The 26,824-nt window shown below is 53.1% G+C and overlaps 2 protein-coding genes across 3 annotated transcripts in view; both read left to right on the forward strand.

The window, feature by feature from the left end:
* ARHGEF17 (Rho guanine nucleotide exchange factor 17) overlaps window positions 1–19,457 on the forward strand; it is a 55,852-nt gene extending 36,395 nt beyond the window's left edge. Inside the window, exons 5-24 of the mRNA XM_077762269.1 lie at window positions 297–374; window positions 5,703–5,885; window positions 8,670–8,786; window positions 9,006–9,098; window positions 9,320–9,496; window positions 9,825–9,875; window positions 10,127–10,236; window positions 10,345–10,430; window positions 11,554–11,672; window positions 12,064–12,277; window positions 12,806–12,879; window positions 13,483–13,682; window positions 13,843–14,141; window positions 14,657–14,906; window positions 15,193–15,279; window positions 15,596–15,663; window positions 15,895–16,043; window positions 16,484–16,658; window positions 16,773–17,042; window positions 17,937–19,457. Coding sequence (XP_077618395.1) covers window positions 297–374; window positions 5,703–5,885; window positions 8,670–8,786; window positions 9,006–9,098; window positions 9,320–9,496; window positions 9,825–9,875; window positions 10,127–10,236; window positions 10,345–10,430; window positions 11,554–11,672; window positions 12,064–12,277; window positions 12,806–12,879; window positions 13,483–13,682; window positions 13,843–14,141; window positions 14,657–14,906; window positions 15,193–15,279; window positions 15,596–15,663; window positions 15,895–16,043; window positions 16,484–16,658; window positions 16,773–17,042; window positions 17,937–18,133 — 2,997 coding nt within the window. The 3' untranslated portion in view covers window positions 18,134–19,457. The remainder of the gene's footprint in view (window positions 1–296; window positions 375–5,702; window positions 5,886–8,669; window positions 8,787–9,005; window positions 9,099–9,319; window positions 9,497–9,824; window positions 9,876–10,126; window positions 10,237–10,344; window positions 10,431–11,553; window positions 11,673–12,063; window positions 12,278–12,805; window positions 12,880–13,482; window positions 13,683–13,842; window positions 14,142–14,656; window positions 14,907–15,192; window positions 15,280–15,595; window positions 15,664–15,894; window positions 16,044–16,483; window positions 16,659–16,772; window positions 17,043–17,936) is intronic.
* A 6,936-nt stretch (window positions 19,458–26,393) lies between these two features.
* RELT (RELT TNF receptor) overlaps window positions 26,394–26,824 on the forward strand; it is an 18,165-nt gene continuing 17,734 nt past the window's right edge. For both annotated transcript variants that reach the window (XM_077762246.1, XM_077762247.1), the window contains exon 1: window positions 26,394–26,447. The gene's annotated coding sequence lies outside the window, so the exon portion shown is untranslated. The remainder of the gene's footprint in view (window positions 26,448–26,824) is intronic.

Raw genomic sequence — 26,824 nt, forward strand, 5'->3', positions numbered from 1 at the left:
CCAGGCGGCCAGGGGGGGGGGGGGGGGTGTGTGGAAGAGTGAGGGGGCACACGTTGGAAAGGGATGTATTTGAGATGCAGGGGGAGAGCCCTCCTTGCACAAGGAGCCCCAGAGCAAAGGTCTGGGAGAGTGGAGGTCCACGGTGCTTTGGGGTAACAGCCAACAGCCCTGGATGGTCGGAAGGCAGGCCTTGGATCCAGGGAGATGTGGATAGGTTCTCTGGGTCTACGTGACTGCAGGTGGCAGGGTCTGAGGGGAACAAGGCATTGCTCACCCTCTGTTTTCTGTCCCCCAAGGACATGCGGAAGCACGTGACCATGACCCTGCTGGACACAGAGCAGTCATACGTGGAGTCACTGCGCACCCTGATGCAGGTAAGGCTTGAGGCTCGCCCAGGGCCCTAAGAAAGGCCATTCTGAGTTTAGGAGGCTGTCAGATGTGTGGAACAAACCCACTTTGTGGACAGGGGCTGGAAGCTAGAGAGGAGAGAGGAATGACCCTGGGACACATCATTCCTCCATGAAGAACCCCTCTCACGTGCCTGCCCCAGAGCAGGAAGCCCCTTCCAGGGCAGGGGAGATTGTAGAGGGGCCTTAATGAGACCAGACCAGGCCACCTCACAGCAGGTGCTCTCTCCACCTGCCCTGGCAGCCCTGTGCCTGAGCTTAGATCTGTGACCCACCCCCAGTGTACCTCCTTCTTTTTTGTTCAGTGACTGGGGAAATATTTGTTGAATGGAATAAAATGTTGAGCACTTGTTGTGTGCCAGGCCCTGTTCCAGGTGAAGGAAGCACAAGGGCAAATAAGAGAGGCAAGCCAGTGCCACAGGAGCTCACAGTCCTGTTGGGGACATAGCTGACTATATGATCACTGTGAAAGCATTGAGGGGGCACCTGTGAGGCATGGGGTCAGGGAATTTTCCCCGGAGAAGGTGCTGGCTTCTCCCTGACCTGTCTTCTCAGCAGCAGGAACAGCATGTGCAAAGTCAAGTAAAGAGAGGCCTGGCACTTTTGGAGGTCCATGTGGCTGGCACAGAGCACACAGTGTTGGTCCTATGGTGATGCTGGGGGATCCAGCAGGGGCCACATGGTAGGGGCCTTGCATACCAGGAAGAAGGTTTGGACTCTACCAGGAGCTCTGGAGAATCAGTGAAGGGCTTTGAGCAGGGGCGGCATGTAGCCTGATTCATGCTTTACAAAGTCTTTCTGACTCCTAGGAAGGTGGGCAGCAGGAGAGGAGGCCAAGGCCACTGAAGGTGGGTGGGGGAGGAGAGGCCAGGACCTGGGCAGAGGCAACAGGGAGGGAGAGCTGGGGACAGACATTTAGGAAGTGGACTGGTCAGGCCAGGCATGGTAAATGGTTGCCTGTGGTGGGCAAGGTGAGGAAGCCTAGGATGAGGCCTGGGCTCCTGATCTGGGTGACTGAAGCACTATAAGAGCCCCACCTGTGAAAGGTGGGGCAAGATGGCAAGTTCAGGTTCAGATGTGAGAAAGCCCTGGAGCCATGATGCATAAGTGGGCCTGGTGCCCAGGACAGAGAACATGGATCTGAGCTGAAGTGGGGCCTGGCAGGTACAGTTGAGGGTGAATTTACTCAAGCTGCCTAAGTAGAGTGAGAGCAAAGGGTAGAAGGTAGAGCCCTAGAAATATCCAGAATGTTCATTCATTTACTGCACATATCTGCAACATGCGCCTTCTGGGTACAAGTAGTGTTCTCTGTGAAGGTTCAGCAGTGAGCATGAGTGATCAGGTCCTGTCTCCTGGATGGACAAACCATACGTGAGGACACGTGGGGGTGCAAAAGTTCATGGAAAGTGTATCTGGAATGACTGAATATTGTTCATCCAGCAGAGGAAAGTTTTGACACATGCCACAACCTGGATGAACCTTTAGGATGTTGTGCTAAATGAAATAAGCCAGTGACAAAAGGGCAAAAACTGTGTGATTCCATTTACATGAGGGACCTAGAGTAGCCAGGTTCATAGCGACAGAAACGTAGAACAGTGGTGTCCAGGGACTTGGGGAGAGGAAGCAGGAGTTCATGTTTAATGGGTATATAGTAGTGGTTGGGGAAGATGAGAAAGTTCTGGAGATGGATGGTGATGATGGTTCCACAACCACACGAATGTATTTAATGTGCATTTAAAAATGATTAAAATGGCAAATTTTATGATGTACATTTTGTCACACAAAAAATACATTGCTTTTATATGCTAAAAAAAAAAAGTGCACAGAAAGAGAAGAACACAGAATGGGGGCCTCTCCTGGGGTCAGAGGCCAGGAGGGCTTCTCTGAGGTTGGAGTATTTCATTAAGACTTGAAGGGTAGGTAAGAGCTGAGCAGGGAGAGAGCCTGGAGGGAAGCATTCTGACAGAGGCTACAGCAGGAACAAAGGCCGGGAGGCCGGAAGAAACCTTGAGCGGTTAGCGGTGGACTGGCGGTCACTATAGCTGCTGCAGAAGACCTGGGCTTTATTGCAAGCACATGGAAGTCACAGAAGGGACACAACCAGAATCCCATCTTTAAGAGGTTGCCCCTGGCTGCCAGGCGGCAATAGTCACGCAGGAGTCTGGCAGGGGGGTCACTTTGTTGTCCCCTAGGTAGGAGCTAAAGGCATTGGGGTCAAGCAGTCCGGGGTTTGAGTCACTTGCCTCCCTGCTGGGTGATGCTAGCCTAATCACTCACTTCTCTGAGCCTTGCTATTTTTGTCTGCAAATTTTGACTAATCATACCCATGTCCCAGTGCAAAGATTAAAAGGTAATGAGGTAATCCTGATGCCTTGTTAACAGACAAGAGGCCGACGGGTCTTGGGTGTGTCTCTGTCTTCAAATCTCCTGGCCACGCGAGGAGGCTTGCAGGACCTGCAGGTGGAAGAACCAAGGGAGGATAGATCCAAGGAAGCCAAATGAGAGTGTTCATGGTGAGGGATGGAGATGGGCAGGAGAGTGTCCGCTGAACCCAAGGACTATCACTCAAGGCAGCCCTGGCGTGTCAGAAGGAAGGGCTGAGGTCCAAGCCAGGCCACCAGTGTTCAGACTTGGCACTGTCTCCTAACCGGCCATGTGACCCGGTACAAGTTACATAACCAGTCTTTGCTTCAGCCTCCTTGACTGCAGAGTGGGAATAATAATAGTACCTACGTTTAGTGCAGATTACAAGAAAGATGCACGTATAATTTAGCGTACTCCCTGGCAAATCTGTGTGTGTACATGTGAGTATGTGTATATAAAATCACATTTAATCCTTATATTAATGTTGTGAAGTCAATATTATAACTCCCTCTTCATATGAAGAAATGAAGGCTCAGAGAGGTTAAGAAACCTGCCCAGGGTCATCTATCTCTTAAGCGGAATAGTCCATTTGGGCTGCTGGAACAAAAGTTCCATAGACTGAGTGGCTTAAACAAATACAGATTCAGTTTTCATAGTTTTGGAGGCTGGGAAATCTAAGATCAAGGCACTAGCAGATTTGGTGTCTGGTGAGGACCTGCTTCCTGGTCCATAATCATAGATGGCCATCTTTTCGGTGTGTCCTCCATGGTGGAAGGGCCAACAGAGCTCTCTGGGGCCTCTTTTATAAGGACACAAATACCATTCATGAGGGCTTCACCTACATGACCTACTCACCTCCCAAAGACCCCATCTCCAAATACCACCATGTTGGGGATTAGGTTTGAGCATAAGGATTTCGGTGGGACACAAACAAGTAGTGATATTCAGAGCTGACATGTATTGAGTGCTTAGTATGTGCACTTTACATAAGTTAATTATATAAATCTCATTATAACCCTCATTTTACAGTTGATGAACCTGAGACACAGAGAAGTAAGGTAACTGTTTAAGGTCACAGAGCCAGGAAGTGCCATAGCCTGGGTTGAATCCCTGTCACCCTGACTGTAGGGCACCTCGTCTCACCAGCTAGTCTGCACTGCCTGGGCATAGGTGGTATTCAGTTCGAACTGAGATTGGACTCCACGACCCTAGTGCTCCCTCGCTGTGACCACTGCCCCCCACATTGATTGATATTGTTCCTACAGGCCAGGAACCTTTATTTTTTTTCTTTTCTTTTTTGGAATTGAGGTATAGTTGACATACTATGTTATATTAGTTTCGGGTATAGGCCAGGAGTTTAAAATGAAGGAGTTGAATACCAAGGGTAATAGCCAGAAGGAGATGGGATTTGAACCCAAGCCCTAAAGACTAAATCATCCTTCACTGTCACCCTCACCCTTTAAGTCTTTCTTCAACCCCCACACTCCCAGCTAACACCCCCCACTTTCCTCGACCCAGCCTCCTTCTCCCAGCATTTCTGCCCCTGTCTTTTTTTCACCTCACAATACTTACTACCTTCTAACATACTGTGTAACAATTTTGTCATTTATGGTGCTTATTTTCTGCCTCCCTCCACTGAAGTGTCAGCTCCACAAGCACAGGGATTTTTGTCTGCCCTTAGGTGCTGTCTGGTGCTTAGAAGGCCGGACTCTCAGTAGTGGCTCAGCAAGTACGTGGTGAGTAGGTAGGTGCAGGTGTTGCCTCCTAGGAGGATCTGTGTCAGTTTATCCTTTCCTCCCACTGCATGCCTGCTTCTGTGTGAGGCGCTGGGACTCAGACATGAGCAGCTTAGCTCCCCTCCTTGTGGCCCAACAGCCCCTGCCACAGAGAAGGCCCTGGCTCAGAGTACCTAGGGGCTGTAAGAGAGAGGCGGCCTGCCTGCCTCCTTACCATCACCTTCTGACCTTTTAAGAATGCCCAACCAGACAAGAGGATTCTGTTCAGCTTTGCTTTCTTGGGGCTGTTTTATAAAACAAGCCAATTTTTTAAAATGTTTAGTATAAATTTTACTGCAACATTGCATTGCTTTTTCAAGCATCCTCAGCTCTCTGGCTTGTAGTTATAGTTTGGGCCAGTAGAGAGCAACCTCTCCATGAGTACGCCTGCTGCCAAGCAGGGCTGTGCATTCTCAGGAAATATCTTCGAATGCAGATTTGAGGTGAAAAATAGGAGTTTTAATCAGACTGGCTGGTAGATCTGAAAACTGTGAGAACAGTGCTCAGATAATGGCACTAAAGTCCTCCCATACCCCTCCCTGCTTCATTTTCCCGACAGCACTTCTCATCTTTGACTTTCTACGTGTAATTGATTCTAAGATACATGCTTCGCCTTTTAACATCTCTGAAATCCAAGTTCATCCTATAGTAGGTGGCATATAATAATTGGCACCAGTTTCTTAAAGAGTGGATGAAATGTGGTTTATTTTTGTTTATTTTATTTGTGTGTTTCATCTGACTAGACTGTAAGCTCTACTGGGGCAGGGAGTTTGGTCTTCCTTATTGGCTGCTGTCTCCCAGTTCTTAGAACAGTGCCTGGCACATAGTGAGTGCTCAATAAAATATCTGCTGAGTTAGTGTGTGTGGGTCTCCCAGGAGCCTAGTCTTCTTGCATTCCTCTCTCCAAGCTCTGTTTGTGCACCCAACAAACTTCCCTGAGCCTACTCACCCCCATCTTATGCCAGGCCCTGGGCTGCACAGTGAGGGGCACGGGGATAGGTCTTTCTGTCTCCTCCTAGAGCTCTGAATCTAATGAGGAAGATCCAGGAGGCATGGCCACTGAGTAATAGACCGAGGAGATTTCCTGGGCACCTGTGCTGGTGGGTTGGTGTATCATTCCTCTGAGATACTTGCACTGACCCTGTGGGTCCCCCAGGGCTACATGCAGCCACTAAAGCAGCCAGAGAACTCCTTGCTGTGTGACCCGTCGTTGGTGGATGAGATCTTCGACCAGATTCCTGAGCTCCTGGAGCACCATGAGCAGTTCCTCCAGCAGGTGCGGCACTGTGTGCAGACCTGGCACGCCCAGCAGAAAGTGGGAGACCTGCTTGTCCAGTCGGTGAGTGGCCCTGCTACCCACACTGCAGCCTTCACAAGTTTGGGCCCCTCCTGGGAAGGAGAAGGGGCTGCTGCTGCTATGGACCCCTCATTCACACCCACTCCATCTGGACACTGACTCTGATCTCAAATCCCACACCAGAACTTGAGCTGACACTGGCACTGACTCCGGCCCCTGGGTTGACCTGAACCTAGACACTGCCCAACCCCAGAGCATGGACCCCTACCCCGTCCAGATACTGACCCTGATCCTGGACCCAACTCTAGTTGCAGCACCTGAACTGGTGCTGACACTGACTCAGACCTCCACTGGGTCCTGGTACTGACCTCAACCCTTACCTTAACTAGCCCTTTTCTCCATCAGGCATTTTCATAGGAATAGCTAACAATTTGGCACTTACGTGCTAGCCATTATTCAAAAATGTTATAGGGGGCGCCTGGCTGGCTCAGACGGTAGAGCGTGTGACTCCTAATCTCAGGGTCATGAGTCATGAGCCCCACATTGGGCGTAGAGCCTACTTTAAAAAAAAGTTTAAATATGTTATATATATCCATAAGTGTAGGAGAAAGGTGCAGTTATTGCTTTGAGTTCAAAGCAGATACCATATGTTTGCATGTATAGGAGGATTAGGAGGAACTTAACGGAGGACCATGAGGGAGAAGAAGGGAAAAATAGTGGGGGAGAGGGAGGGAGGCAAACCATGAGAGACTCTTAAATGCTGAGAACAAACTGAGGACTGATGGGGATGGGGGAGGGGAAAGGGGGGTGATGGGCATGGAGGAGGGCACTTGTTGGGATGAGCACTGGGGGTTATATGGAAACCAACTTGACAATAAACTATTAAAAAAATAAAATTTTTTAAAAAGATGTTAATTTCAAAATAAATAAATAAATAAATAAACATGACATTGTTTAAAAAAAAAAAAAAACTGACTCTCTGGCCCAGAGAGAGAAACGTGACCTGATCAAAGTCAGAGTAAGTGGTGGATTCAACCCCAGGCAATATAGCTCCAGGGCCCACACTCTGCTCCAGCCTGTGTTCCCTTTCACTACAAGCAGACCTCTGCCTGGGAGCTTTTCAAGATCCTACAATAGTGATTGGGACCTTAGGAAAGGTACTAGCTTCCAAATTCAAAAGAACTGTAAGAGCAAAATTAATAGGCAGACCTGGGTGGCTCAGTTGTTTAAGTGTCTGACCCTAATTTTGGTTCAGGTCATGATATCACAGTTCTTGAGTTCAAGCGCCACGTCGGGCTCTGCACTGACAGCGCAGAGCCTGCTTGGGATTCTGTCTCTGCCCATTCCCCACTTTCTTTTTCTCTTTCTCTCAAAATAAATAAATAAACTTTAAAAATGCAAACTAATAAACCTTTAATTCAGTGTCTGTAAAAACATAGCATGCCGTTTTCTTCAATTGCTAAATTTAGTATTCATTTATACAAACTCAAATTTGAAAAAACTTAAGTTACATTTTGTTATTTTGCCAGAATTCCCAAGAACACGTAATGGTGACTGATAAATCATGGCCAAACACAAACTAAATGGTTATTGAAAGCAAAATAATTTCATAAGCAAAATTGTAAAAATCCTTCCAAAAATTGTACTAGCAAAAAAAATATCTATTTTTGTAAAATGTGGGTGTTTTTTCATGTGTTTGTGATAATGTGGGTGGGCCTGTATCTAGGAAGGTCTTAGAAGGTACCTGTTGAGATGGAACTAATATGGCAAGAACCTTGGTCCAGCAGAGATGGGACCTCAGTTGAGTGCTGACATCTCCAGGCCATCACTACCGTCAGTGTCACCAGGCTCCTCCCCTGTCTGGACTCTGATGCTGACCATGGTCTGATTGGAGCAGAAGCCCTGGCCCCAGGGAGGGGTCAGCAGAGAAAGCTCTGTGCCAGAATGGCGTAGGGGGTAGGGGCTGTCTTCCTCTCTGGGTCACTTCAGCCTGTGCCCTGTAGCACACTCCGGCACCTCAGAGACATAGGGGCTTGTAGGCCCAGAGGGGCCAGAAACAAACACCACCACAGGGCACCTAGTCCATCCATGGTGCAGCTGAGATCGGAACTGGGGTGTCCCAACTCCTAGCCAGGGCTTCTGACCAAGTATTTCCACATTTAGCCCATCTGTCATCTGGCCAGTGGATATTAGCCACCAGCTGTGTGCCTGCCCCAAGAGGGGCTTTACTAGATGGGATGGGTGTACCTATCTCCTTGCAGAGAGGAGACTTGTCCTGGGGGATCAAGGGAGGCCAGAGGCCAGGTGTGGTTCCAGGAAGAGTCCTAGTCAGGGCAGGGAGTACTTCCTGGAGGAGGCACAGTTGGAGCTTAGCTCTGAGGGTGGGTGAGATTTGGATGCAGGAAGGGCATCCTGGAGGAGGGAATTAAGGAGCAAAGGCCAAGCGGCTGGAATGAGTCTGTCACTCAGCACAGTGGGGAGGGAGACCTGCTTGCCTGGACTTGGGGGAGGTTGAAGACCAAGAGATGGAAATGCCCAGTTGGAGATGGGAGAACCTGGTCTGCAGGACACGTCTGGCGTATGTATGTCCATGACACACAAACCATAGGTAATATACATACGTGTGTGTGTGCATGTACATGTACATGACCAGTCACACGTACAACATGTACACACAACATAGGAGCAAATGCCCAAGGCCTTAGAGACCATATTCTGTCCAGTTGGAGGAAAAGGATGTTGGCTTGTGAATCATTGGAAACCAGAATGGGGTGAGGTGGAGTAAGAGACACCTTGAGGGTCCCCAACCTGCCTCTTTACCCACAGTTCTCCAAGGACGTCCTGGTCAACATCTATTCTGCCTACATTGATAACTTTCTCAATGCAAAGGATGCCGTGCGTGTGGCCAAGGAGGCGAGGCCTGCCTTTCTCAAGTTCCTGGAGGTATTATGGGCTAGCTCAGGGGGATGGACATGACCTTCATTGTGGTCTAGCTTTCGGGGGGGTGCCCAAGAGCTCCCAGCCTGGGCCCCACAGTCTTAGCATGTGGGTCAGCCTTTGCTCTTGGGCTGGGTTGGAGGGACTGGCTGGGGACCTATCCCTGAACATTCCCTTCTTTGCATGACATTCCTCACCTGGGATCCACCTTGCTTCTGGTTTCAGCAAAGCATGCGTGAGAACAAGGAGAAGCAGGCATTATCTGACCTTATGATCAAGCCTGTGCAGCGGATCCCACGCTATGAGCTTCTGGTGAAGGTGGGCATGGGGTCAGTGGGCAGGGACGCGAGGCCTGAAGGCATGTGAGGATGCAGGGGGTCCCCACTTTATCAAGCCTGGTATCAGTCCCCAGGGGTTGGGTAGGAAAATAAGTCCTCTCTGGAATCCACCCATAGCCCCTCCGGTTCCAGAAGTCAGTGTGGGCCCCAGGGCCTGACAGGGGTGGCTAAGCAGGGGTCTGGTCCCCATTTCTACCCCAGGATCTCCTGAAGCACACACCTGAGGACCACCCAGACCACCCACTCCTGCTGGATGCGCAGCGGAACATCAAACAGGTGGCTGAACGCATCAACAAGGGGGTGCGGAGTGCCGAGGAGGCAGAACGACATGCCCGTGTGCTGCAGGAGATTGAGGCTCACATTGAGGGCATGGAGGATGTGAGTGCCACCCCCTTCCACCTGTGCCTTTTTTCCCATCTGTGGTCACCTGGAGTCATGGTTGCATCCATATCCACAGCAGTATCTGCGCTGTGTTTGCATCCATGTCTACCAGCATCCCCACCAATCTTCATCCAAATCCATGTCCTCTTCCATGCCTGTCTCTGGCCATGTGTCCCGTGGCCTGACAGCACAGCATCAGGAGGATGGATGGGATGTGCTTCTACTGGCCTGGCACACAGAGCAGGGCCAAGAGGTCTCTGGGATCTGGGAAGGAGATGGAATTAAGAACTGGCCTTCAAGACGTTTTGTCTCTCCTGCCCCACAGCTCCAAGCCCCTCTGCGGCGGTTCCTAAGGCAGGAGATGGTCATTGAAGTGGTAAGAAGTGTCCCATTGTCTACCTACCTGTTCCCATCTCCCCACTTTGTTCATGCTCCTGCTCATACCTGCTGCCCATGGGCCTGCCTGCTCTTCCCCACAACAGGAGTCCCGGGTCGAGTCCCAACTCTGCCTCTGCCTCTGGGAATTGGAGGCAGAGCCCTCACCCCTCTGTGGGCCTGGCTGTCCCCTTGGGCACTGTGGGCAGGAGGGTGGGCCTCTGGGCCTGAGTCCTGCCTCGGGCCCCACAGAAGGCAGTTGGCGGCAAGAAGGACCGGTCCCTCTTCCTGTTCACTGACCTCATCGTCTGCACCACCTTAAAGAGGAAATCAGGCTCCCTGCGGCGTAGCTCCATGAGCCTGTGAGTGGCTGGGGTGAGGGGGCTGGGCTCTGGAAGGGGAGGAGCTGTTGTCCCTCCCTGAGCCCCACTCCCCTGCCCTGGCCAGAGCACCCCCTTGGCTCCCCACAGGTACACGGCAGCCAGCGTCATTGACACGGCCAGCAAGTACAAGCTGCTGTGGAAACTGCCACTGGAAGATGCGGACATCATCAAAGGTGGGGCTGGCCCAGGCCTGCCCAGGGGTTCTGGGTGTCAGGGTCCTCCCCTAAGAAGGGGTTTGAGCTGTGGCCAGGCTGGCTGCCTACCCAACTGCTTTTCTGCTTTGGGGCCTCATTTTCCCATCCAGTAAAAGGTGGGTGGCATGCAGGGAACACAAGAGAGACAATGTAGGGAGTGAAAGAAAATTTGAAAGAAAAGTCAGATCAAAGGAGTTACTGTCTCTAGGAAACAAGGATAAGGGCCTGTTAAAAAGAAGGAATAGTCAGAGAACAAGAAAGAGCCTTCGACCCTTAAATATGTAGCAGAATTGTAGGGGCATCTGGATGGCTCAGTCGGTTGAGTGACTCTTGGTTTCCGCTCAGGTCATGATCTGTGGTTTGTGAGATCAAACCCCGTGTCAGGCTCTGTGCTGCCAGTGTGGAGCCTGTTGGGATTCTCTGTTTCTCCCTCTCTCTCTCTGCCCCTGCCCCCCACAATAAATAAATAAACTTAAAAAAAAAAAAAGAGTAGGAGAAAACCTAAGCCTCAGCTTTTCTAATACACTCTACTGCTGTCTCCTCTGCCTGTGTGTGGGCTACTGGTCCAGGGTGTACTCCCCATGCCAGGCAGTGCCGGGTGTGGGGGTGCTGAGCTGGCCTATGGGGCCAGCTACTTGGCCCTGGTCAGGTATGAGAGGACTAGAGAAATCCAGGGCATCAGCTCATTTTCCTTTCTTTGTGGGGGAATCAAGTCCCTTGGTCAGCAGATTTGAGTGCCTGAGGCTCTGGCTGCCCGGCTGATTGCCCTGTGGAGGCCGCCCCACTGCTCCTTCCAGTGTCAGCAGGAGCCTGCACGAGCTGCTGAGCCGCCTGCTGTTTACTCTTTGTGCTCTTCCAGGGGGTTCTCCAAGGGACCAGTAGCCTGGGCCAAGGGGCTCTAAATCAGGCCCTCTTCCCTGTTCCTCGGCCTGTGGTTTCCCTGCGAGCTGCCTTCGTTCCTGGGGCCTTGGGGTTTACAAGCACTCAGCTTGGCAGGCCTCTCCCCATGCTGAACTGCAGACTGTGAGGAAGGAGAATGTCTGTCCACACCTGACCTTGTCTGCCTCTGTGTCTGCCCATGGCCTTCCTCTGTCCCCGCCAGGGGCATCCCAAGCCACCAACCGGGAGAACATCCAGAAGGCTATCAGCCGCCTCGATGAGGACCTGACCACCCTGGGCCAGATGAGCAAGCTTTCTGAGAGCCTTGGTTTCCCGCACCAGGTCTGTGCCCTCTGTCTGAAGCTGGGGGAATGGGGCAGTGGGCGGGGGGGTGTTTCCTCCTGAGGGAGAGAGAACAGCCTTTTCATTTGCATGAGGAAGAGGTCAGTCACCACTGTCACTTATTGGAAGGGGTTAAATACAGCCTCACCCCCAGCTGAGAGAAGTGGTGTGTTCCAGGCCTGAGGGTGGAGACACAGCTCTGTACCCAGCTGAGGGAGGAGAGAGGACCAATCATATCTGCTGGGGGGAAATCCAGGCTACCTCCTGCAGTGGGGAGACAGAGTCCCATTCTCTGTCTGAGGGGAGAGGCAGGTCTCCACTGGCATTCCCAGGGCAGGAGCAGGCTGTGGGGAGATGTCGGGGCCTGAGGCCTGGGTCCTCCTCCCGGCAGAGCCTGGACGAAGCGCTGCGGGACCTTTCAGCCGCCATGCACCGGGACCTGTCAGAGAAGCAGGCACTGTGCTATGCGCTTTCCTTCCCCCCTACCAAGCTGGAGCTGTGCACCACGAGGCCTGAGGGCACTGACTCCTTCATCTTCGAGTTCCCCCACCCTGATGCCCGCCTCGGCTTTGAGCAGGCGTTTGATGAAGCCAAGAGGAAGCTGGGTAAGCCTGGCCCCTGCTGGTGTCCTCCTTCCAGCACCGCTAGGCAGTGGGCAGCACCTTGCGGCGGTCTGTGAGACCAGGAGCGAGAAACCCCGAGACTGCTGTGTCCTGTGCTTCAGTGCCTGCTGGTGGGAGGATGGACTGAGACTCATGCAGAGAAACAGGAGACTTTCCTAGGGCCTTCCGGGCAGGGAGGGGATTCCATGGATAGGGTGAGCTTAGGGCAGGGGTGCTACTGTGGGAGTGGATGCCAGGACCCCTCTCCCTGCACCCCATATACATACACTCTGAGCAGGCCTAGATCAGGGAAAGCTATTCATCAGGGTCCGTGGCTTAGAATATCCTTGGAGACCTCTAGGTCTACTTCCCACATTGTACAGATGGGAAAATTGAGGCTAGGGACAAACAGGACATATCCTATAGCCCTCTCATCCTCCCTTGAGAGACCCTGAGGAGCAGGGGAGGAAAGTAAATGGGCAAGGGTGAGGCTGGTGGTAAGCAGTGTTTTTTTGTCCACCTCCCCTACAGCATCCAGCAAAAGCTGTCTAGACCCCGAGTTCCTGAAGGCCATCCCCATCATGAAAACCCGCAGTGGCATGCAGGTATGTGTACGTGCCTGGGTGATGTGGGTGCACATATTCAAAGCCAAACGTGTTCATGGGTTTTTGTTTTGTGTATGTTATGCACATGTCTTGAGCATTACAGTTGCCCTCTGTATCGTTGGTGTACAACTCTGCACATGCATGTGGATACTCCATATGTGTCATGTGCATATGGGTGTGGCCATGGATGTCAACATGTGCGCATGGGAACAAAGGCTGTGTGATAAATGTGAAACTGTCTAATTTATGAGTTTGCATACCTAGGGACAGAGGTTACTATTTTTCATATTTGTTACCCATATATATATGTGAGTATATTTGGGGTTTATATGTACCTGGATGTATGTGTACACATATGTACATGAATAGATGATACTTCTATCACACAGGCATATGTGCATTTGATGTGCACAGTGTCACATGCGCTGTGTGTGTGTGTGTGTGTGTGTGTGACGTACACGTGTATACAGAGGGATATACTGGAATTCATGCACACCCATGCAGAGCTGCCTCCCTCCATTCTGCTGGTCGGCCTGGAGAGCAGTGGGGTGCTGGCAGCGATTCTTCCATTCACCTTCCCCTGTCCGTTGGTGTCTTCTGCAGTTCTCGTGTGCAGCTCCGACCCTGAGTAGCTGCCCTGAGCCCATGCCCGAAGTGTGGGTGTGCAACAGCGATGGCTACGTGGGCCAGGTATGCCTGCTGAGCCTGCGCGCTGAGCCCGACGTGGAGGCCTGCATCGCCGTCTGCTCCGCCCGCATCCTCTGCATTGGGGCAGTGCCCGGCCTGCAGCGCCGTGGCCACAGGTGAGGCCTGGGGCCGTGGGCAGGCCAGCAGGACAGAGTCCCTGTCCCTAACCCCTACATGGCTGCAGGTATGGATGGGGCCAGGCCCAGTGGGCTTGTGGACGAGTGGGGCAGAGCCTTGGCCCCTGGTGGCTCTTATCCGCACTCCTGTCTCTCACAGGGAGCAGTCTGCCTCACTGAGAAGTCCCCCAGAGACGGCACTAGAGACCCCCGGTCCAGAGCTGGACGTTGAGGCTACGGATGAAGAGGCAGCGACGCTGGTAGAGCCAGGGCCCCAGCCCTGCCTGCACATCTCCATTGCAGGTTCGGGGCTGGAGATGGCACCAGGCCCCATCGAAGGGGACACTCGCCCAGAATTGGTGCCCTTTGACAGCGACTCCGATGATGAGTCTTCGCCTAGCCCCTCGGGAACCCTGCAGAGCCAAGCCAGCCGGTCCACCATCTCCTCTAGCTTTGGCAGTGAGTGCCCAGCTTGGGGCTGTCAGGCAGGGTGGACTGTGCCAAGGAGGGGGCAGCACAGCAGGTACTGATGGGAGAAGAGGGACCACCATAGGCAAAGGCATGGATTCAAGTCTCAGGATGTCAGTACACAGAGTAGTGGGAGCCAGCCAGCAAGGTGGGTAGGGGCCGTGACACCAAAGGCCCAGAGAGCAATCGGACAGTCAGGCCCGATCCTGCACACCATGAAATGCTCACTTAAGTCGGGAAGATGGAGTAGGGGGTAGAATGGTCGATCCTCCTGTCCATGATGGGCCAGTGGATTGGAGCAGGCCAGCACTAGCAGCATGTAGCACTAAACTGTCAGTGAGCAGAATGACAAGGCCTGACTGAGCTGTGCAGAGGCCACCAGGATGGGAGAACAGCTGTGGGAGGCCCTCAGAAGGGACCTGGCCAGGAGGGATGCACTGAGAGATGGAGGCCTAAAAAGAGCCTAGCAGAGGTGGAATGGAGGCAGAGACCTTTGTCTCCCTCAGATGAGGAGACCCCAAGCTCCAAGGAGGCCACTGCAGAGACGACCAGTTCAGAGGAAGAGCAAGAGCCTGGCTTCTTGCCGTTGTCTGGCTCCTTCGGGCCTGGCGGTCCCTGCAGCACCAGCCCAATGGATGGGAGGGCCCTTCGCCGCTCCAGCCGTGGCTCCTTCACCCGGGGCAGCCTTGAGGACCTGCTGAGCATTGATCCTGAGGCCTACCAGAGCTCTGTGTGGCTGGGCACTGAGGATGGCTGGTAAGGTCAGGAGAGGGGCTGGGGACATAGCACCAGAACCCTGAACTCTCTGCTTTGGAAATCATATGGTATCCTGAAGCAGCAGGAGGACTTTGGGTCAGACCTCAGGAGTGCTGGCAGCCAGAGCTGCCAATAGGTCTGAGACCCGTAGGGAGGTTCTGGGATCTCAGTGCTTTGGGCAGGCACCCGGCAGGAAGGAGATGATGGTGGAGACAGAGGTGGAGGGATAACTTTAGGGACTGGTATGTGCAAGCATCTGTCACAGGTGCACACCCCTGATCCACAGCGTCCACGTGTACCAGTCCTCCGACAGCATCCGTGATCGCAGGAACAGCATGAAGCTCCAGCATGCAGCCTCTGTGACCTGCATCCTGTAAGGCCCTTGGGTGGTCCTCCTAGTCCAGACCCTTCTACACATGCAGGTTTCCTGCTGTTCACCCAGCTCTCTCTGCTCTACCGGCCCCTCCTTTCTGCAGAGGCTGGAGGCCAGAAGCTTCACCCTAGGCTAGCTGTGCCTTTCATACACTCTGACTATGGGCAAGTCATTACCCCTTCCTAGCTTCAGGCTCCCCTACCTGGAGAGGTGGTCTCTCAGGAACCATAGCCATTCTTTCTGTGATCCTCATGACCCCAGCTGACCTCCTCTGGCCTCCTGAAACCCCTGACTCCTCCTCCTTTTCCTTGCCTAGGTATCTGAATAACCAGGTGTTTGTGTCTCTGGCCAATGGAGAACTTGTGGTCTACCAAAGAGAAGCAGGTGGGGACCCACCCCTCCCCCAAGACCCTCCCTGGTGTTGGCACTGTCTTCTGAGCAGAGGTGGGGCCTTGGGGCCATGAGTCTGAAGCTGTGGCTTGGGGCAACTCTCAGGCCCTCTCTGGGCCTTGGCGTCCTTGTGTATAAGTGAGGGCACCATTTCATTTCATTTCAGGGTATAGGGGTGAGGCAATACTAGACTGAATTTACTCTGTTTTCTTTATCCCACTCCAGGCCATTTCTGGGACCCCCAGAATTTCAAGTCTGTGACCCTGGGTTCTCAGGGGAGTCCCATCACCAAGATGGTGTCTGTGGGTGGGCGGCTGTGGTGTGGCTGCCAGAACCGAATCCTTGTCCTGAACCCTGACACGCTGCAGCTGGAGGTAGCAGGGCAGGGGGCGGGGGGGAGTGGAGACAGAATTGGTGATCTGGGGTGAGCCTGGCTCGTGAAAGTGGGAGATGAGACCATGGGGGCCATAAGAAAGCATCCGTCTGTCCAGAGAGAGCCCAATGACTGATCTGAAAACCTCTCAAGTCTAAAATTCTCTGATCACGGGATCATGGAGTTCTATAGGAAAAGGTAGCTCCATTTTAATTTCTGAGGTTTGAGTAGGGGGCTTCAGTGAAGCCAAGCTCTGATAGTTTGGTCATCTAGACCAAGGAGGAAGGCTGCCTTTGCTGTCAGTCCAGGTGGGCTTTCTGGAGAGGTTTGGTGGCAGCTGCAAAGGATGAGAGGGGCACTGGTGACGCACAAGGCAGGGAGGGGCCAGGGAAGGCCGGCCTGCCAGTCACTCATCTGTGCTCTATTTGTCTCCCTGACCAGCACACGTTCTACGTGGGGCAGGATTCCAGCCGCAGCGTGGCCTGTATGGTGGACTCCAGCCTGGGTGTGTGGGTGACATTGAAGGGTAGTGCCCACGTGTGTCTCTACCATCCAGACACCTTTGAGCAGCTGGCAGAGGTAGACGTCACACCTCCCGTGCATAGGATGCTGGCAGGTACTGACCTCAGTCCACCACTATCCCTTCCCTTGGAGCCTTTGTGCCCCATCACTGAGGAAGCTGAGCCAGGGCCAGGACTCGGCCTCACCTCTGGTCTGTTTTGCACCCTAGGCTCGGACGCCATCATCCGGCAGCACAAGGCTGCCTGCCTGAGGATCACAGCGCTGCTGGTGTGTGAAGAGCTGCTGTGGGTGGGCACCAGTGCCGGAGTCGTGCTCACCATGCCCACCTCGCCCAGTACCGTCAGCTGCCCACGAGCACCCCTTAGCCCCGCTGGCCTAGGCCAGGGACACACCGGCCACGTCCGCTTCTTGGCTGCAGTCCAGCTGCCAGACGGCTTCAACCTGCTCTGCTCAACCCCCCCACCTCCCCCAGACACAGGTGGGTTTGTGCGTCCTACCAACCAGGGATCTTGGACTCTGTTTAAGACTCCCCATGTCCTGCCAGAAGAGGTTTAAGAGGAAAGAAGAGTGTAATACAGAGCTGGAAGGGGCATATATGACAGGAAATAGGTTCTAGAAACCCCAAAATAAAACCTCCTAAGATAGGGCATGTGTGTGAAACCCTCTCTAGAAGGGTCACGGTAGACAGGGAGTGAACCATAAGAACCATAACCTAAGAATTAGACTATGACACTGCAAGAGATGTATATGGCAAGAAATGAAAGAGGACTAGAGATGATGTCTGGGGCAGGAAGTGGAGTCAGGAAGTGTTGTGCAGAGCAGGAAATAGCAATAGCACCAGCAAGTAGAGCACAGAATTGCAGATAAGACAGAAGTGGCCTGTGAGAATTAGAAAGTGAAATTATTAGGAAACGAGGCCCATCAAGGAGGTCACAGTTAGCCAAGTCTTGCTTTGACCAGGCAGGAAACCATATTCCCAAGAGGAAGTGGTGGTGGGAATCAGAAAGCAGGGAAGCCTCGGCCAGGAGCAGTGTGTGTCCAGAGAAGACCTGAGCTCCCTAGCCGAGAAAGATCTGTTAGAAGCAGGAAGTGGCATGAGGAGGACAGTGCATGTTCAATAATGGGGAGAAAGTGGTGTGTCCCTGGGAACTTATGTCACTCTTGGCTAGAAAGTACAGGTAGGAGGTAAGTTGTGTGACTGCCAGGAAGTGGGCATTTCTTTTCAAACAAGAAGTTCTTGGCTATCAGGAAGTAGGATCCCCCCAGGAAGTGTGCCTGTCTCTCTTCCTGTCTTCTGGGGTGCAGGCCTTTAGGGGACAGTATAGCCACCAGTCACCCTCAGGCTAATGGATCCTCTCCCTCCGCCATCAAGGTCCTGAGAAGCTGCCATCCCTGGATCATCGGGACTCCCCTCGGCACCGAGGACCTGCCTCACCCAGACCTAAAATGCTGGTGATCAGCGGAGGTGACGGCTATGAGGACTTCCGACTCAGCAGTGGGGGTGGTGGCAGCAGCGAGACTGTGGGCCGAGACGATAGCACAAACCACCTCCTCCTATGGAGGGTGTGACCCTGTCCACTGTGGCCCAGGACTTGCCCGCCCACCTGTCCTCAACCTGCTTGCCTCTTTCTAGCCCACGTGCAGACTCTGATCAGGAGTGTCCCACCAGGGGCTCACCTGTCCCTGTGTGGGCTCCCTCCTATCCCTGAGGAAGTATTACTGATGGAACACCCGCTGGCCAGTGGACCAGGGCCTTTCCCAACCCTCTGGCTGCTGTGGTGCTCCCAGTCATGATGGGGGTGGGGTAGGGGCACGTGGGCTGCCCAGGACCTCTGTCCCTGGAGCTTCTACCAAAGACACGGCCGGGCCTGGACTCCATGGGGCTAGGGAGGGCCATGTGCAATATTTGGAGGGTTTTCTGGGGACAGTGGAGGGCTGGAGACAGAATCCTTTCCCATGTACAGTATTTATGTTCCTTTTTAGATGTGTACCTTCCCAAGCACTTATTTATGCAATGACCTGGGCAGGGGGTGATTTGAGGAAATAACAGAAGGGAAAACCCTATTCCTGTGCTGGGGGCCACCCTAGGACCCTAAGCAAGCCTTCCTGGAAGGACCAATCCCCCCACCATTACAAACATACATGCATGTGTGCACACACAGACACACACACACTGCATTAGGGCACTGAAACATTGCCTCTTCACATGTCCTTTCCATGGCCTCGCCCTGATTGGGCTGCCCTCCGGTATCCAGAGCCAAGGACCAAGTACCCTCAGTCATTCAGAACAAGATGATGACTGCTGGGAGCAGTGACTCCCATCTAGGGGCCTCCCAGGGCTTGGCGTTTCCTAACTTGTTGGTAGTGCCTTAGTCGTTTCCAAATTTGGTAACACTGATGGGGAAATGGGCAGGGCTCTTTCCTGGCCTGAGCAGGGAAGAGGAAAGGGCCCCTGCTCTCCACAAAGTTGCCCCCTAGTCCCTGTGTCTCATGCACTGGCACGTATGGTCACCTTGGGAGCGTGGGCCTAGGAGCCCCCTCACTCTGACCACTGAGTCCCTCTCTTCACACCCTTCCTACCAGGGCAGCCCCTCCAGGAAGAACACCCAGAACTGAGGGGCTGCACATGGCCTCTTCAACTGGGAACCACTTGAGGGCAGTCTCTTCTCTGCCCCCTGGACTGCAGGAGCCATTCTGACCCCTAGCCCCCTTGCTTCTTCAGCTATAGCTCCAAAGGTCTGGTTTCAGATGGGGTTTGTTTGGTTCTGTTTTTGTTTGGGGTGTATGGGTCATTGCGGTCTTAGATTATGTTTCTCTTGCTACCATACAGTCATATATTAACTTTCCTTGGATGATTAATTTTAAAGAGTCAATAAATAGAAACGCCAAATGATTGCTCCCCACAGTGGCCTCTAGCCAGCAACCTCAGGGCTCCCCGTCCAATGGGCCTCCCAGCACCTACTCACTTGAGCAGAAGGGAGGGCTTGGAGACCCAGAAGGGTGCTGGGATGGCAAGGCTGCCGCGTGCTGTGTTATCCTAGGCATGTCACTGCCCCTGTATGGGCTATAGTTCTTTCATCCAGAAAACCAGTGCCAGGTCACTGCTTTGTAACCGGGGCTACGTGTCAGAATCCCTTCTAGGTCACATGTGTAAATAGAAAGCATGATACATAATTGTGTGTCCATGTGAGTATACATTCTCAGGCTCCCTACAGCTTCTTAGTCACTGGGTCTGGGATGAGCCTTGGGAATCTGAAGCTGACATAGGCAGCAAGTAAAAAACTGGGCGACCAGGGAGCCTATATGGCTCCTCCAGGAAATGGTGTTCTCTGCAGCAAAGCCTCATATGAGGCTGGAGAATCTGACAGAAGCTAAGGTGAGTTCAGGTTTGGAACAAGGGTAGCATCCAAGTCTGTCTGATTTCTGGTCCAAAACAGTGTCATTAAAGTAGACATAAAAATGCAGGGGCACTGGGTGGCTCAGTTGGTTGAGCGTCTGACTTCAGCTCAGGCCAGTCTCATGGATCGTGAGTTGGAACCCTGCATCAGGCTCACTGCTATCAGTGTGGATCCTGCTTTGGATCCTCTGTCCCCCCTCTCTCTCTGTCCCTTCTCCACTCTATCTCAAAAATAAATAAATATTAAAAAAAAAAAAAGAATGCAGAGGCCAGCCCCGTGAGCCCAGCCAGTCCACACAGGGCAGGGCAGATCTCTTCCCACCAGGGTACGCCCCCAGGGCTCAAGATGGTGGCCACTTGCAAAGGGCAGAGCAGCCCCAGCTCTGCTGGACTCGTTGGAACGTTTTCCAACCTAAGTGATTAACACTTTACACATACCAGTTGCTGAAGGGGGAATGCAGGTTCGTGCTTTGCAAACTGGTATACACACATCTCGGGTCTGCTGGGCCCTCAAGGCCACAGGACATGCTTGGAACACCTCCCTATAGCATCACTTCACTCGGAAGATCTGGGAAAGAGGGGATTATATTAAAGACACCTATTCCAGAGTAAAAGGCAAGGTTTGTGTGGAATTCATGGTGAAACAAAGCAGAAAGAACACAGGCTTTGAAGCTGATCAGAAATCTTGACTTTGCCACCAACTAGCTATGTGACTTCGGATGAGTTGTATCCCCTGTGAGCCTTCATTTCCTCATCTGAAAGTGGGGCTATTAATCCTTTCCCCAAAAAAGAGATTTGTTCTGTCCTGAAATAAAATGGGGGCTAAGTAGTGGAAAGGTGAACTGGCAGTAAATAATAGCACAGCGGCCCACGTATCAGAGCTCCATCAGGACACTTGGCCTCTCCACCTTGAGACTCTTCCCTCCCTTACTGCCAGACAGCTGCTGTTCTCACTGCTTCACAGCTTCTGTGGTCTTAGGGCCTCTTCACCCTCAACATAGGGGTCCTGGCCAGACTTCATTTTCAGCATTGGATACTCAAGACCAGATTCTCAGCATTTTCCCAGCTCAAGTGCCTTAGTAGCACTGGGCCTGGCCCAGCCCATTGTTACCGAGGAGGGCACTGGGCAGCCAGTGGACAGGTGTTAGTCCTGAGCCAGTCAGCTGTGGGCAGGGAGGTCCTGAGATGAATAGTTATTAGGCCCCAGGCCCAAGGGAGAGTCCTGGAAGAATTTGCTCCTCTAAAGCAGTAGTTCTCAACCTTGGCTACACATTATAATCACCTGAGGGGCCCAGCCCATATCCCAGACCAATTAAATCAGAGTTCTGAGTATAGGACCCAGGTATCAGTACTTTCCAAGGGAACTGGATTGAAGTATAGTGTTTGTACAGAAAAGTACACAAGTTGTTAGTGTGTGGCTTGATGAATTTTCATAAAGTAAATATACCCAGATCAAAATAATGAGTATTTGTCAGCCTGAAAGGTTCCCAAATGTCCCCTCTGGGTCTATCCTCCAAGGGTAACCACTACACTATCTTATGACACCATGTTTTAATTTCGCCAGCTGAGGTAGAGAACCAGTGCTTTAAAGGGTATGGCCATGGCTGGCCATTGGAGTTGGAGGAAGTGGGGCTTAGGTTTGGTATGAAGAGGGAACAGCTTGAGCCAAGGCAAGCAGGGGAGGGGGAGAGGAGTCCATGGCGTAGGCCCAGCTGGAGTGGAGGAAGAGGCAGGGGAAGCCAGAACATGAGCTCTGTGAGAGGGGACTTCATTTTGTTCTTTGCTCCACGCCTAGGCTGCCTGCAGTACCTGACACGTAGTAGATGCTCAACAAAATGTGTGTTGAATTAAATCTAGAGAATCCAGTTGTGGTCCCCTTCTAGGTCTTAAATATCACAAAACAATAACCCCAGCTCCCAGTTACTGTTTGCTGCAAGTCAGGAGCATGGACCATCTCACTTAATCCTCACAATGGTCCTGTGAAGTTGGCACCATTACTATTCTCTTTCTTCAGATGAGAAAACTGAGGTTCAGAGAAGTTAAATGCCTTCCTCAAGGTCACTGGTCTGCTAAGTGGTACAGCCTGGATTCACATGTGATCTGTCTGCTCAAGTCTCTGTGGCTCAGAGAAGAGAGGAGGGGAAGTCACATGGAGTGGCTGGAGGACAGGAGAGACAGAGCCTGAGCACCCAGAGCCACATCCAATCACTCATGAGGTGTCTGGCTCATGTCTCTTAGACCAGCTCTGGTTGGGTGTTCTGACCTCAGAGACAAGAGAGAGCCATCCCTTCTCCAAAGGGATTCTCCAAGTGGTTCCTTGGGTTAGGGACAGAGGCCAGGGTTTAGCTAGACATCTACCTCATGGGGAAGATGAGGCACAGAGAGGGATAGGGACTTACTTCAGATCACACAGCAAGGTAGCATTGAGGCTGGGGCCATGGGGGCGGGGGGAGTGGAAGTGGGGTGGGTATAGAGGACAGCCCAGGCAGGAAGGTTTCCTGTGATCAGAATAGTCAGAGAATGACGCTTGGAACCTATGAAGCACAGGACTAGATTAGCTGGCCTTCAGGGACCCCATCATATGCCTCAAACTGGGGCTAGCAGTAGTCTGCAGGTCCAGAAGCCTGGGTGAAGGCACAGCAAATTTGGCTAAGGCCCTGGCTTAGACCTTTTGGGTAGAGACTGGGGAGGAGATGGAGGACCCAGGTGTCTGAACTCAAGCCTCAGTCCTAGCCTCCCCCCACTGTGTGACCCCAGGCAAGTGTATGCCCTCTCTGGACCCAAAGGACCTCTGTGAGACCTTCACATCTTTTGCACGCCTGCCAAACACCAGTTCTCTCTTCTGTCCTCACAGACCTTAAGCCACAGCCCAGGTTGCAGGAAGCAGCAAGGGGAAGTGCTATTTTGGGCCCATTATGGCCAACGAGGAGTTCTGCCTGGCAAAGGCAAGTGAACAGGCATCCCAAGCTGGATCAGGGATAGATTGCAGGGCTGAACTGAGGAGGTGGACATAGACTAGGTATCAGGGACAAGTTGGGGCAGATCCCAGATGCCAGGGTGTGGGGATGACACAGGGCAAACGCTGAGGAAGCAGGAGGACAGGGAGCAGATAGGGGTTTTGAGCCCAGAAGGGGTTCTTTTTTTCTAGAAGAAGCTGGTGTCCCTGACTTGGGGTCTCAGTAGATCCTCACAACACCTTGGGCTTGTGCTCAGAGAGTTCCAGTCACTTGCTTAAGCCACACAGTCTGGTAATGGCAGAACTGGGACTTGACCCCTTTCTGTGCGACACCAAAACCCAACCCCACTGGGATTTCAGACCCGTGTGAGGGTCTGGACCTAAATTTGGACAGAGCCTAGCTCTCAGGCCCAGCAGTCTCAGCTCAGTTCCTGCCCTGCCCCGCCCCAGGCTGAACCCCTACCCTGGCCTCCTACCCTCAGCTCCCCCTTAGACCTCTCCCTGGAGCTATGGCACTAACATATGGGGCAGCCTACCCTTAAAAGGGTAGGGCTTGGCCAGCTGGCGTTAGTCAAGTGCAGAACATTGGAAGTTTTTTTTATTTTATTTATTTTATTTTTAAAAATAATTTTATTTATTTCTAGGAGAGAGAGAGAGAGAGCAGGGGAGGGTCAGAGAGAGAGGGAGACACAGACTCTGAAATAGGCTCCAGGCTCTGAGCTGGCAGTCAGCACAGAGCCCAACGCGGGGCTCGAACCCACGAAACGCGAGATCATGACCTAAGCGAAAGTCGGACGCTTAACCGACTAAGCCACCCAGGCGCCCCTGAAAGTTTTTTAAAAGATTTTTTTTTAAAGTAATCTCTGTACCCAATGTGGGACTCAAATTTACAACCCAGAGACCAAGAGTCACGTGTTCCACCGACTAAGCCAGCCAGGTGCCGCTAGAGATTGAAATTTAAGTCGGAACCCCCAGCATTCCTCCTTCTATTTCCATGTTAAAATTCCAGTGCCACCAGCAGAGGGCGCCACCCTCTGGTCCACAGCCCCAGAAACTGATATCTGCTCAGGTCGCTTGCAAACAACTGCACCCCATGCCTCTGATCCTTTGGGACAGGGTCCCCATTGCAGGCAGGGCCTCAGCGGGACATCTAGCCCATGACCTGCCTCTGGAGCACCATCACAGCTCACCCCGGCTTACTGGAGCATGTGCTGTGCCACCTAGGATGAGGTGCTGGCTTTCTCTGGGCTCACTTCCTCAGTTGCACTATAACAGGTTCAGATGAGATGGTCTCTGAGGTCCCTAAGTGCAGGGATTGTAATGATAAGATTTCGCAGGTTCATCTGAGATGCCAGGAGTTTTAAAAGCCTGTGATTGTGAGAGTCCTTTGTTCTCAACCCTGTGTCTCTCTAAGCTCTATAAAAAGCTGATCTAAATCTCTCCTGTAGCCTCCAACTCCTTCCCTGTCTCCTCACTAGACGCTCCCAGATTCTTGAGCAGGGTTCCATCTGCAGCTCATTGTGGTTCAGGAGTCAGAGCTGGTAGTAATTAACAATTAGGTTCCCTCATAACCTGAGGGTGCGGGTGTGGATGTGTGTGGTCTGTGGCTCCAGGAGACCCAACTCTACGGAGATGCAAACTGAGAGCCCAAACGTGCCAACCAGAGTCCCCAAGCCGCAAGAGGGACCACATCAGCCCCACTGTTCTGGATCTTTCCTCCTGGCTCAAGTTGCTGCTGCCCACCCTTAGCACTCAGACAGGTGGGGCAGATCACCTCCTCCTACAGAGAACTAGAACGATCTTCAGGGAACAAGTTTGGCACCCAGATTTTCAGATGGGGAAACTGAGAATGGGGAGGGAGTTGACCAAAACCTCACAGAGAGCTAGCAGTAGGTGTAGACCCTATGTAGGATGTCTGATTAATAGCCCATGCTCCTTGACCAAAAAGCATATCCTCATTTAGTCTATTAAGTGGCACGTGACATGCTATCATTTGAACTCCGGAACTTGGAACTGGGGTATAGAAGGTCCCCTTACAAAGAAAACATTTGCGGGAACAGAGGGCCTTTTGGGCTGCTCTCACCACTTCACCAGGTCCCCAGCATAGATCCTTTCTGGGCTCCCCCTACCCCCATGGGGTTTGGATTTGGGATATTAGACCTTGGGGCCACCTTTGCCCTAGCACTGAGGGGTTTCCATTGAGATATGAGGGGGATGGGACTATGATCCTGAGATCAGTCACCTGGAGCTCTTCCCCTACAACCTGGGCATGGCCCAAGGAAATGGAAACTCTTTCCCTTCCCCCCTCCTTCTGCAGGTGTCCAGTTCTCCTCCTAGAATCTCCAGGACCCTGGGGACCTGACTTTCCCCACCCCCTCACCCCACAGCTCAGGTTCTAGGATTCAGTTTGTTTAGAAGTCTCTACCTCTCCACAATCTATCCCCAACAGACTTATTTTGCTTCCTTTACCTCTGTCAGGGGCTGTGATTATCCCTTTCCCAGCCAGGCCTCTGCCCCCAGCAGGAGGCCCTCTGTGCTGTGTGCATCTTCTTCCAGCCCTGCTGTCCTTGGAGGACCGCCTGGGATCTCCTCAATAGTACTGAGTGGGTGAAACTCTGACTGCTGAGCTGCTGCCTCCAGTCCTGGCCCACCATATTGCACAACTCCAGAGGGCACAATTCACAGAGCTGGGAATACAATGTGAATAGTGTCCTGGAGTCCCTAGTCACTGCCTTACTGGGCACCCTGATGGCTGACAATGAGAATCTACAGGGTGGGACAGCTGGTGGTAGGGAAGGGAGAACAGTGTGTCATCTGCCCTGCTGGAAGGAGGGACTATCTTGTCAGAGAGGGGTGGGCTGGAGAATGGAAACTGGAAAGGCCTCTGGAGGAAGGCGCTTTGAGTTGGGCCCTGAGGCACGTGTAGGAGACCACTACGTGTACCTCCATTATAAATTCACTTTCATCTGGACTTTCCTCAGCAAGCAAGGACTTCCAGGGGCCGATCTGGGCCTCATCAACAAAGTGAGGTCGTTCTCCCTGGTTGCCAATTTGCAGGAGAAAAACAAGACCCAAGAAGGGGCGGCTGTGGTCCTGCCTGAACTGGCAATGGTGACAGGACCCGGAGTAGCATCCAAGTCTCCAGTCTGTCTTGCATCGCGCAATCCCTTCTTTTTTGGTTTGGAGCCCAGAAGAGGCTGATCCCAGAGGCCTCTTCCCTCGCAGCCCCCTGCAGTTCCCGGGGGGCGCGAGAGGTGGCGAAACAGAGCAGCGCGGCCTGAAGGGAGAACGCGAGACCCTACGCGTCCACAAGGGGTGGGGACCCGGGGGCGCGAGCCCGGACTCTGACGTACGGGGCGGGGCCGGCGACCGTGACGCGCGGAGGCGGGGCTGCGCACCTTACCGGCCCGGCCGGCGATTCATTCAAAAGGCGCGTAGCCTGCGCGGCCGCCGGTGAGCTTGCGGAGCCTGGGCTGGTCTGCCCGTCTGCCCAGGGGGTTGAGCTGCTGGGGCTGCTGCGGGGCGGCCAGGTAAGGAGGGCGCGCGGGGCCTCAGCCCGGGGTCTGCTTCCCGCGGCCGAGGCCAGAGGGGTGCGGACCCGAGTGGCGCCCCCCGCCTCCCCGAGTCTCTGAGGAAGTTGGCCGGCGCGGCGGATGCCGCAGCCTGGGTCCTGCGCCCCCCTCCCCCGCGTCCTGTCCTGGCGTCTTCCGCGCACAGTTCCCCGCCCATCTCTGAGCCCTCTGCTCCGGGACCTGGGCGTCCTCTGGACGCGACTCCAGGCCGGGCCGTGCGCGGCGGCGGGACTTGCAGTTTGAGGAGTCGGCGGGCCCAGCAGACGCCCCCGGCCTGGGGAACTTGGACCGAGACCAGGAACGGGTGCGGGACGGGACGGCTGCGGCTGGGCCCG

Source organism: Crocuta crocuta, unplaced genomic scaffold, assembly GCF_008692635.1.
Source record: "Crocuta crocuta isolate KB4526 unplaced genomic scaffold, BGI_CrCroc_1.0 scaffold306, whole genome shotgun sequence".
NCBI classification, from domain to species: Eukaryota; Metazoa; Chordata; class Mammalia; order Carnivora; family Hyaenidae; genus Crocuta; species Crocuta crocuta.